Source organism: Zea mays, chromosome 4 (genome assembly GCF_902167145.1).
Source record: "Zea mays cultivar B73 chromosome 4, Zm-B73-REFERENCE-NAM-5.0, whole genome shotgun sequence".
Taxonomy (NCBI): Eukaryota; Viridiplantae; Streptophyta; class Magnoliopsida; order Poales; family Poaceae; genus Zea; species Zea mays.
The window spans coordinates 156,339,916-156,352,129 of NC_050099.1; the positions used below are offsets into that span (position 1 = coordinate 156,339,916).

The 12,214-nt window shown below is 39.8% G+C and overlaps 1 protein-coding gene across 1 annotated transcript; it reads left to right on the plus strand.

Annotated features, from left to right (window-relative positions):
• The first annotated feature begins 1,062 nt into the window (after nucleotides 1-1,062).
• Nucleotides 1,063-2,359, plus strand: LOC103653859 (MAP3K epsilon protein kinase 1-like). Its single transcript, XM_008680670.3, has 3 exons — nucleotides 1,063-1,166; nucleotides 1,800-2,039; nucleotides 2,124-2,359. The coding sequence occupies exons 1-3, from the start codon at nucleotides 1,147-1,149 to the stop codon at nucleotides 2,239-2,241; spliced, it is 378 nt and encodes a 125-aa protein (XP_008678892.1). The 5' UTR covers nucleotides 1,063-1,146; the 3' UTR covers nucleotides 2,242-2,359.
• Nucleotides 2,360-12,214: the final 9,855 nt, after the last annotated feature.

Sequence of the window (12,214 nt, forward strand, 5' to 3'; positions counted from 1 at the left end):
AAGGTCGAATCTTGTTATGATGATAATACAAAAGTTATAGAGGACTTTATAAGCTTTCGAAAAAGTCCTAGTTTACTATTTTTGGATGCATATATTGTGAGTTATGAGCTAAACACATAACTGTTGTGCTGCTGTCCAAAATCAGCAAGTATTAAGTTGATTTCTCGAGTCATTCTTGTTTGGCTAGGTAGGATTAGTAAATTCTTGATTCTTGATTGTTGAAGACTTGTTGTATATAATGGCTATGGTAATCCATGCTTGTTGATCGATAAATGTCGAAGTTGGATATTGATCGTTTAGATTATTAGTAGTGAATGGCATTGTTTGGTCTGCTTCAGTTAAAATCTGAATTCTACTTAATGGACGTGTTCATTAGTGTTGTAAGCCTTTAGAATTTAAAGTGTGGTCTTGTAAAAGTCTATGATCCTAAATAATAATATTCTACCTACTGGACCATAGAAGCGTTTCTATCTATGCTCCAAGTATGTGTTTGATAATGGCGAGTCCTAATATTGTTAGTCTTTATTATTATGCTTTGGTTAGGAAGAGCATATGATATGTGAATAAGCGTATTATCTCGTAAAGTTTGAATTAGCCCGAATAGGTTGGAGAAATGTAATTACTATGTTTAGTGATATATCGATACCTAGTGTTTACTTGCGAATGTTTCAATGTCATGACATTAGAAGTTTAATTTATTATCGTGTGATTTTGTTTAGCCTTATGTTATTCATATTTATAATCATCCATATGCATCTGGCATATCAGATAGGTACGCTAGATGATTATGCGATATGAAGGGCATGAACCAGACTGAACCACAAGATGGATGATCTGACCCAGTGCCAGGATGAGAGATGCTCACCGAGTGGTCGTCGTTTGACAACACTAACTTAGTGTTATTCGAGGCAACTCTTTCACATGGATTTTTAAAATCTGTAGTGTTTAAAGAACCAGAAATGGATTTGCTTGTTTCTAATTCATTTTGCTTGTTGGATGTCGATATACACATGCATTTTCAGGTAAATTCATTCCTTCTACTTTACATCCCTTTTTTATTTCCTTGCAGCCATTGTCTCATATAGATAACCTTCTGCAGTCAGCTTATGATCAAGGGGACAAATAAGATCATGCCAACTCTACTCCATGTACTGCTGGTGTCACAGGTTTGCCCACTAATCTTGATTGCATTTTGCTTCACTTATCTATGGATTTATGGTTCTGTACTACAATTCTAAAACCTGTTTTTGAGTTGGATCGTTTAGCTGTATTCCCCAAGAGCTTTTTACTTAAGTATCTGGGACATGAGAGAACATAGTTTTGTTTACAATAATGCAACCATTACATCTTTTTTATCACAGCCTTGTTATAGCAGAATATGGCTAAACGAGTGAACCATAATATACTTCATTCGATGCTTTATTAATTGTTATAGCAGTATGCAATGCATATATATAGCATACTCATAATTGGAGTAGCAAACCATCTTACTTATTGTTTAGAGTGAGAAAACTATAGACAACAGAACATTTTGTCTACAAGATGACAATGTGCTCGTGGCTGTGCTCCTTTTTTTGTGCTTTTTAGTTGAAATCTGGTGCTACTTAAATCTAACTAATTTCTCAGCACACAACTTGCCTTCTGTTGCACTATTTTCTGAGCACATAATTGACTGTCTCTGCCTTTCTGTTTCTAGGTCCTTAATGCTTTGTTCAACCTTTGCAAAATTAATAAAAGAAGACAGGAACAAGCAACCGAAAATGGAATCATCCCTCACTTGATGAAATTTGTCATGTCAGACTCACCTCTGCGGCAGTATGCCCTGCCTTTGCTGTGTACTTAAATCTGCTGGAGGATGATGCATGGGCATGCACGACATTAGATTCTATTACTGTTTGTTTGGCTCACGATAATGATCACAGAAAAGTGGAACAAGCACTGTTGAAAAAAGAGGCCATTCAGAATTTAGTGAAGTTCTTCCAAGATTGCCCAGAACAGTTTTTTGGCCATATATTGGACGCTTTCTTGAAGATAATAACGTAAGAGTACAAGGCATATTTTCTGATTAGTTGCAATCATGCTACAGATTGTTGATTGGTACATTGTATGCATGTTTTCGGCAGGAAATCTTCTAGGCTAAATACAGCAATGGCTACCAATGGTTTAACAACATTGCTCATTGCAAGACTTGACCATTCAAATTTGGTGGTCACAAAAGTGTGGAGACTTGAATTCATATAATGTTAGGCTTAACATTAGTGCAAACAGTTGTATTTTAGTTTAGATTTAGAGTACACTTATGTGTGCGTTGTTTGATAATGCTTATTTATGATATATTGAATGGTACTTATTTATATTATATTAATTATAATGTTGTTCAATATATGTGTATGTATATTTCTCTTTCAAATTATTATAACGTGATGTCTGAAAAAATGATTATAAATTAAAGAATGTACTGTCGTGTAAGTCACTTCGTTTAAATCTTAATAAGACTGTCACCAAAATGTCTAATATCAGTCTCCTAAATAAGACGGTTTCTAAAACGTCCATTATTAGTCACCTAAATAAGATGATTTTTCTATTGTAATCGTCTATTATTGTAGGATATTCAAGACAGTTTGATAAATACTTTATGACTTATAATGTATGTATTCTCTATGGTTCTTTATAAGTTGTGTCTTAAACAAAAACATAATTCAAGACGGTTTATCAGACAAAATGACTTAAACAAATACCTTTTTCAGATGGTTATAAATTAAAAAATGTCTTAAAATAATATCTTTTGAGACGGTTTCCAACCATCTTATATGTGGGACATCTTTTGCGACTCCATCAAATTTGGACACTTCATAAGCGTCTTAATAACTAAAAATTAACCGTCTCATATAACATGATCTGTAGTAATAAATTGGTCTGAACCTGGTGAAAGGTACTTCTTCAGGCCTGATATGGTGAAAGAGACTGAAGAAAAGGTTCAGAAAATAATTCATAATATGAAGAAAGCCCAAGCTCGTCAGAAGAGTTATGCAGACAAACGGCGAATGCCCTTATATTTCCTTGAGGGAGACTATGTCTACTTAAAGGTTTCACCAATGAAGGGAGTATCGTGTTTCGGGGTTAAAGGAAAGCTTGCACCCCGGTATATTGGTCCATTCCCTATACTTGAGCAATGCGGACCAGTGGCATACCGACTCCGACTACCCGAAACATTGTCTGCTGTGCATAATGTGTTCCACGGGTCACAATTGAAGAAGTGTCTTCGGGTTCCCGATCGAACCATTGAAGTGACAGATGTTGTCCTTGAATCGGACTTGACATATTCTGAGCACCTTATTCGAGTCTTGGATCAAAAGGACAGGACTACCCGAAGAAAAACTCTCAAGTTTTATAAGATACAGTGAAACCAACATTCCGAAGATGAGGCTACATGGGAAACTCAAGATTTTTTAGATAAGAATTTCCCAGGCTTTTTAGCCTCTTGTAATTTGTAAAGCATGTGTAGCTACTGTAATAAAGGAGTAAATTCCCAAGCCACCCCTGCCTCGTACCAGAAATAAGGAAATAAAAGTATGCCGCGTTTCCTTTTCCATTACTTACCCTAGGACTTTTAATCTCGGGACGAGATTCTTTTATGGGGGGAAGGAAGTAACACCCCTGGTGTTACTGCAGCTAAAACTTGAGCATGACATCATAAGCATTGGCATTGCATATGTTTGACACACCTAGAGTGCATTCACTAGGTAAAAATTTCAAACAAGTTGTATTGTTTTAGTGTTTTGCAAATAGAACCCTGGATAGGGAACTTAACCCCAAATAGAGATTAAAGGGGTAAAACCTAACCCAAGTTGAGAAAACCTAAAAGCTTTAGGGGAAAAGTCATAAAATGACCCCAAGAATAAACTTGAATCACCTTTATACCCCTAAGGTACCAAAAACCCTAATTGGAACCCTGGAAAACCCTAAAACCAAACCCTAGGGGCTTATGTGCAAAATTAGTCCACTTTTGGACTAAAGTGCAAAAACCAAGTTAAATAAGTATATTAAGTCATTTGGTTCACAAATGTGTGGACTTGTAAGCCAAATATTGGATTTTGGACTTAATTGCAAAATGGACCTCATTTGAGTTCTATACTAAGTCTGAAATTCAGTGTTGAGGGCTCAACTTTGGGGCTTTGTAACTTTCAAAGTATAGGATTTTTTCCCTAGGTAACCACATCAAAATTGTAGAGCCATTAAAGGAGAACAACTTTGCTTAAGGATGTAAGCATAGTTGTTAAGAAAATATTGGAGATAATCAAGCCTGAAGTCAGGCTGTCAGGCTGATTAAGTCTGAATTTCAGACTGACAGTGGCCTGGACCCAAGTTTGAGAGCCATTTCGACCATGATCCAGTGAGAATCCACCTAGGGTTGCTATAACAAAGTTGTAGAGTTATTAAAGAGGAACAACTTTGCTATAGATGTTTGGGCTTGGTACCATAGAAAATCTAGAGAAAATGGTGCTCCAAAGTGCTCTGTCAGGGCGACTGATGAAGATTCGCCATGGTACAGTACCCCCAAACTTAAAACAGATCACGGTTCACCCCCCTGCCCATCGTCGTTGATTGCCGCTCGCCGTGATTCGTGCGCCGTGGCCATCAGATAAGCATCACCCAGTAAAGATCTTCACCGCCGTGAGCTGGGCTCCACTCCGGTGACCCCCCCCCCCCCCCCCGTGCTTCCCCCTCTACCCTACGATTGGAGCAGATAAGCTCATCGGTGACCGCCGCCTCCCGGCCATGCGCCGCGTGGCTCAACCTTTCCACCGCGTCGCCGTAACTCCCCACTGCTGTCTAATCAACGCCGGTGAGGTTGCCACGACATGGGACACCAATTCACGCGCGCCAGTATTCTTCTCCACCTCCGACCGCCGCGCGTCATCGCTTAAATTCGCGGCCACCGCTTGAGAGCTCTATAAATTGACCTCGCCCGTAGCTCTGCCATGTAGTCAAGAAACTCCTGCATCAATCCGTGCCCTGAATTATCTACCCGAGAGCTTCAATTTGGGATTTCCCCAAATCCACCCAAAACACCGCAAGAACCGACCTCACCGTGGCCAGCTCGATTCAGGTGAGCTCCGGTCCCTATGTTGCTTGTTCTAGCATCCCTAGGTCCTCCTTAAGCTCTCCGACCCCTTTAATTGCACTGTACTATCACCTATTGCCGGGAACACCTTCCTTTGTCCGTGATGTTCACGTGGCCGTGGCCAGGGCCAGTTAGGTTACCGTTCTTCGAATTAAGTTAGGGGAAATACTCAGGGAGGGTTTAATATGGTGTATGCCGCTTGGGAGCACCGGCCATTGCACAAATCCGTCGGCACAATCTCACCGGAGTTCATTCCCCGCGCTCACCGTCGTCGGGGACCTTCCCCTGCGAAGAAATAGAAACCTGGGGTCGTTTTTGCCAAGTGTCAGTGACCTGGGTAACAATAGAGAGACCGGATCCCAGTTAGTGAGAACCTCGAGGGTATTTTTGCAAAGCCGCCAGCGCACGCGGGCGCGGGCGCACTTTCCCCTCTGGACTGGGCCGCCTGGTTTGATTTCAGCCCATCACTGTTTCAATTTTTTCTTTTTCTTTTTCCGTGAAGCTTTAGAAATATGTAGAAAATTACAGAAAAATCCTAAAATTGTGAGACCAATTTTCCTAGACTTCTTATTTTCCCTAGAATTTAATAAAAATATTTTTATGATTTTTAGAGGAAATAAGGAATTTTAAGGCATTTAAAGTAGTTTAAAGTATTAGTTCTGGATTTTTAGAAAACATATAGTAATTCCAAAAATGCCCAAACTTTTTATATGAACTTAAAACAATACTTAGAAGCCATGGGTAGAATTTGGTTTGATTTAGACCATGTTTGATAACTAGAACCCAAAACCCCCACCCCTGCCCTTTGAACTCCTTTACTGACTCCGGAAACCCTAAGTTCTCGAAGTTCCGTGAAGGAAAGTTGTATTCAAGACTTAGATACTAAACTCTTATTGTCTTTGCACTCTCATGAGCATTACATGGCATTCATTCTTATATATATACCTATATGGTTATATTTAGGAAACAAAGAAGAGATTGAAGTGACCGAAGAAAAGACACCACCACCTTCGGATTCTCAGGCCGGCAATTGTTTCTACTTCGATATCTGCGGGTCCGAGCCTGACTCACCTACTAACGAAGGCAAGCCCCGGTGCATTTGCCACCTCCCTTGATGTTTTTAAAATCTTTCTCACTTGCTTGCTGCATTAGGTGATAGGAGTTGATTGATAAAACAATTCTTGCATTACCTTCCTTGAACTTGATTACCTTCCTTGAAACCCTGTTTTTACAAAAAGGTTTTTCTATGCTTAGTATTGCTTTAGAAAAACAAAAGGATTTGTTTTACAAAAGATGTTTGGCAAAGTGGGAGGGTTGTTTTCGAAAATAAAATTTGATGGTGGATCCATCATGGCCATGATGGGTTCAACATCGGAAAAGATGTACCTCTGCGAGGTACCAAGATTTGGGTGTAAATGATTAAGCTGAGACCGGGCGGGTGACTTGCACGAGAAGAGAGTCTCGGTGTAGTGTCTCCGTCTAAGTCGATTAAGGACCGTCTCGATGTAGGCTTGATGACCGAGGACCCTTTAACTGGTCACATGCCTCGTCATGGGTAAGCCTTGCCTCGGGCAGACTAAGGCCAGAATAAGATAACACGAAATGGGCGTGGAGCGGTGGCGAGAGTAGCGTGTACCCTCCGTGGCAAGAGGCTGGACGGTGGTGTATCTGTGCTCTCGGTTTGCGTGAACCTGATCTGGTCTTAAGAACCCCGGTGGCGGGTTGACATATGCAAGGGTTAAGTGCTACATATGTCGTGTGATTGGAGATCCTCAGCTGAGTATAATCGATTCGGATCGCCGTACCTTCGCGGTTATGAAGACTTGGTCACTGCCCTATACGTAGAAATCCACTGAAGATGATGGTTTTGTTAAGAAATTGGCTAGTGCAGGACAAGTGATTGAACTAGGGTAGAAAGAACTCTAGTTGCAGGTAATTTTACTTAACTTGACAAATAAAATTGGATTTTTAAGGATCCACTTTAGTAAGCATTTCTGCAAAACAGAGTCTTTGATTTTGAAAAGCCTTACCTTGACTCCCTTAAGCCAGCATACCCTTGAGAGTCTTTTCTTTAGTCGGGTAAGACTTGCTGAGTAATTCCATACTCAGGGTTTATCCCTCCGTTGTTTTTAGGTGAGGAAGCGACAAATTTTTGTTGCTTTTGCTCCAAGGTGGTTCCCAAGGAAGAAAAACAAGAGTGAAGCTGCGGGAGGACTTGGTCCTCCATATAGAACTTATGTTTAAAACTATCGAGAGGAATTTTTACCTCCCTTGGTATGTGTAATAATACTACTCAGCACTCGTTTTATAGCTCTGGTCTGTAATAAGTAACTTGATCTTACTTTTTAAATAAATGTAAGTTATGTAATCACTTCCGCATTTCTATATCTCCGATGTTCTGTAATGTCTGCAAGACGGGTGAAACGTTCCTGGAAAGGTGAGAAAAGAAGATACCGAACTTGTCAAGTAATTCAGGAACATCTACAGGGTTGTCTGATGTCTGTTGGACAAGGACAACTGTAGGTGGGCCCAATTACTTGGGAGGTTCCGTCACAGCTGGTATCGGAGCGTAGCCCTTCTCTGCAGATATTATTAGGCATCTTCAAAAGGATTTTTTAAAAGTCTTACCTAGAAACTCTCTTCCTTTCTTACCTAAGTATTCTGAAGAGTCTATCTTAAAGACCAGGTAGTAAGAGTGCAATGTATAGAAGGTTGAATCAACTAAGGTTGATTCTGTAATTACACATGCATCATGCTAAGAATTATACTAATAAAATTTTCCCCCTTAGAAAGATGCCGCCGAGCACAAGGAAAACGGCGCACAAGTCAACTGGCCCAATCTGTGTGCCCCGGCATCAACTTGCCCCTCAACATGAAGAAAGTAGCAGTGGTAGCAACGATCCTATCGGGGATCCGGAAGCACAAGTCGAACTGCTTCAATCAGAACTCCGTGACAGGAATAATCTATGGGTCGCGGATGCAGTCATCCGCTACTTGCAAGACCAACTCGCGAAACGAGATCTAGCGCTCGATTGGACGGTTAACTCTCGTCTACTCGCCTGGGCTAAGGAAGCCAAAGCTCGAGCCCGTGTGGTGGAGCTTAGCTCAGCCATGGACAACTTGCAGGTCTATTATAATACTCTACATGAAGAAGTTCATGTGTTGTATTCACAACTGCACCCGAACGTCCCTGCGGATCCTGTCGGGATGGAAGCCGGACCTTCTCGGGTAGCGGGAGAAGCACTTGATGGTGAACTGGACCTTTTCAGGCCCCTCCCTCTATGGAGTTGGTTGATGAATGGTCTTCTACGCCCGACAGTAAAGCTACCAAAAGTGAAAAGAAGTGGCTTACCAAGTGCCCGTAACATTGGCCGGACGGGACTTTCCTACAAATATGATTGTTCCAAAAGGCCAAGACATAGATGTCATCTTGGGCATGAACTGGTTAGCCCAGCATAAAGCAATTCTCAACCCTGATCTGAGAGCCATGAGGTTGAGTTATGACCAATAGAGAGTTGGTGACTTGATTGCCTAAACCCAAGATTAGGCTATATTCGTATTTAGTGAACCATGACCCGACTCAAAGTTGAATTTTTCGTTATCACTCCATGACCACACCCATACAAATAAATGCCTAGAAAATTTCTTTGTCGGACCTAAAGTGTACCTAGACTTTAAACAAGGACCTCAAGTCATGTCTCCCTTAGAACCATTCTCTTATTCAGTTGATGCAGGTTGTAGTCTCTTGTATAGTTGGCCTCTCCTTGTAGATCGCCATGTTGCTGTATTAACCGACCTAGGAAAGACATGTCCGACCATTTCCTTGAATTTGATGCCTTTGGTTTCTTCATATCTATCGAAGGCATACCAACTTAATCTTATGATTGTTTCCCCTTTGTATCTAATCAGATACTAATCCTTGACCCTTGTACTCTCTGCGATGGGCATAGAGATATGCTTGGGGCTGAACTTACAGTCTCCCATCGTATTCCCTCACCACACAGTTTAGGTTATGGCCATACCTTGTTCATTTCCTCGGGCCATGATCTATTTGGCTCTTTGCTTGTAACCATCTTTACTGGTGGAGTATCTCTTTGTATATTGTCACCCTTGCCCAATCCATTGGTGTCACACGAGATTTCTTATTGGTTACGTCTAGCAATGGTGTTATGACTAAAACCGATGGCACCGCGATGAAACTGAGGGCCTCCTATGGATGCACACACATGGTTGCGCTACTTGGCACGCGCTAGTATCACAGTTAGTAGTCATAATCCATTATAAGACTATATTGATATGTTATCTCTACACAAATTATACTTACCACGTGAGATTCATTATCGGTGTTAGTTTTGTAATGGTGTCATGGTTAAGGACTTATGGTACTGCGGCGAAACTGAGAGCCTCCTGTAAATGTGCACACATGATTTTGCTGCTTGACGCATATCGGTATCGAGGTCTCTAGTCATGATCCATTATGGAATTACACTGATGTGTTATCTTCCATTGACCTTTCTCTTGAAACAAGTTCTATGATTGTTTGTGAAGAGATCAAGCAACATCTGTCATTTCCGTTGGATCAAAAGGGCATACCACTTTCATGTGTGGTCTTATTTCTTTTGATCTTGGTAGTGACTACTCATACAAGTTCCCTTTACATCCTTTGTGTAAAGGTGAAGACTTGGAGCTTTTTAGTGTAAGAAAACAACTGATTAGCTCTCAAAATAGAGATTTGTTTCCCCTGCTGCTGAAATGCAGGAGTTTGTTCATTCGCTCTCTTATTTAATCCATGTTTTCCCTAACCAAGTGGATAATTCATCTCGTATGAGAAAACGGATGAACAACTTGACCAAATAAATTTTTACCCACATACATAACCTCTTATTAACAAAGAGTGAACTCTCAACCCTTGATTTACCAATGGTACTGAGAGGATTTGCTTAATGTCAAAAGTAGTTCAACAAGTTGGTTTTGACTAACTTGTAACTGCCCGATGAACGAAGGCTGAGTTTAGAGATCGTTTTATCGAGTCGTCTAAACTCACTTTGGTTCAACTCACCCTAAAGAAAGTACTTACCAAAATTAAACCACCTAATTATCGCTCTAGTCGCGCCTCGACTGTCTCACGCGTGCTTTTCCTGCGTGTGTGATCATGCTGATCCATGACTAGTGCGGGATAAAATGGACTAGTTGCAAAGTCTGCATCTACAGATCCCTCCGCTGGTGATTTTCTTGAATCTATATCACCTTTTGTGGACTTAGATTCCTTAGCTAACACGAGTGATCGTGATGTTATTCGACATTCACACTCGTCTCGTGTGCTATGAACTTACTGTAACCACTTGTTGGTAACCCTCTTCCTGAGTGTTTTACCCAAGATGGTGCATCTGATTCTGTTTGGGTAAAATTGCGTAATTGTCGCTCGCCCAACAGACTCAGATAGTACAGTGTCATAAGAAAAAGCAAATTGCACACATAGAACCTTATGTGTTCTTCTGGTGGGCAAAGATGAAAATTGAAATTGCACGATATGTGGCTAGATGTGACACTTGTAAACGTGTCAAGGCCATACACATGAAGACTGCTGGTCCATTACAATCTTTGCCAATCCCAACATGGAAATGGGAAGACATTAGTATGGACTTCATTGTGGGATTACCCAAAACTACAAAAGGGTATGATTCTATCTGGGTTATAATTGATCGGCTTATGAAAATTTCTCATTTTCTGCCAGTCAAGACAGATCACCCGGTTACTGTTTATACCCAATTGTACATTGCTCGCATTCTTAGTCTGCATGGTGTTCCAAAAACCATAGTGTCGGATTATGGACCTCAATTTGTATCCAAATTTTGGGAAGAACTTCATAGATCCCTGGGTACTAAATTGTTCCACAGTTCGGCCTATCATCCTCAAACCAGTGGACAGACTGAGAGAGTAAACCAGATACTTGAAGATATGCTACGGGCGTGTGTTCTGGAATTTCCACAAAAATGGGATGAATGTTTGCCGTTAGCGGAATTTTCATATAATAATAGCTATCAAGAAAGCATCAAGATGGCACCCTTTGAAGTTTTATATGGACGACGATGTCGTACTCCGCTAACACTACTAGAAATATGCTTATTTAAGACATACATCTTAAGACAAATATCAGTGCATTTTATAGAAGCGTCTTTTATCATATGATGTTGAGTAAGGTAAGACGGTTTGTTGGACATCCGTCTTTAATGAAGAAGGTTTTTGAGACAAATATATGGTTGAAAATGTCTTATATCTAATTAATACAGTTTAATTTTAAAAACCGTCTCAAATAAATATACCTTTTGAGGCATTAAGTTTATAAAAAGTGTCTTTTATTTTGGTTACTATATTAGACACTTCTGTATATAAAACCATCTCAAATAAAGATATTATTAGAGTCATCTAGACTATACAAATTGTCTTAGATGTTAGTGAGTATACTAGAAACTTGTAAACATAAAACCGTCTCGTATGATATTTCTGATAAGACATATTGTGAAAAAACGTAGTCAATAGTAAATTCTGATTAGATTGAACTAAACATTTTGAAATAAGACATATTGTGAAAAAACGTAGTCAGTTAGATGACTGTATGTTCGTACGGTTTCTATATATCATATAGGTAAAAAATCTTGCTTAAATAATTAACTACTTCAAATACAATTATAGGTTTGAAATATGATTATTTTTTATTTTCTCATTAACAATATATTCATAGTTATAATATCGTCTCTTTGTACGGCATATGCAACCTGATAAGCGGTGATTATTTAAAATTTATCGCTCGCGCTAAGATGAATTTAGAAACTCAGTTTAGTCCTCCGACTTTGTCCGAAACAAGATTTATTAGAAATTGGCGACTAAAATTTTAGGTGTAAAATAATTTAGTCCCCTCTTGTCAATCGGGACATTACGTCCGAGGATTTATAATTGAGATTTCATTCTCCAATAAATTATCTATGGCACAGCGATTAGGTGTTCGAGTGGTAGATGAAAATATCTGATTTTAAATTGTGTTAAACTCAGTTTATACTAGTATAACCGATATCGTTTTGGTTTATCTTG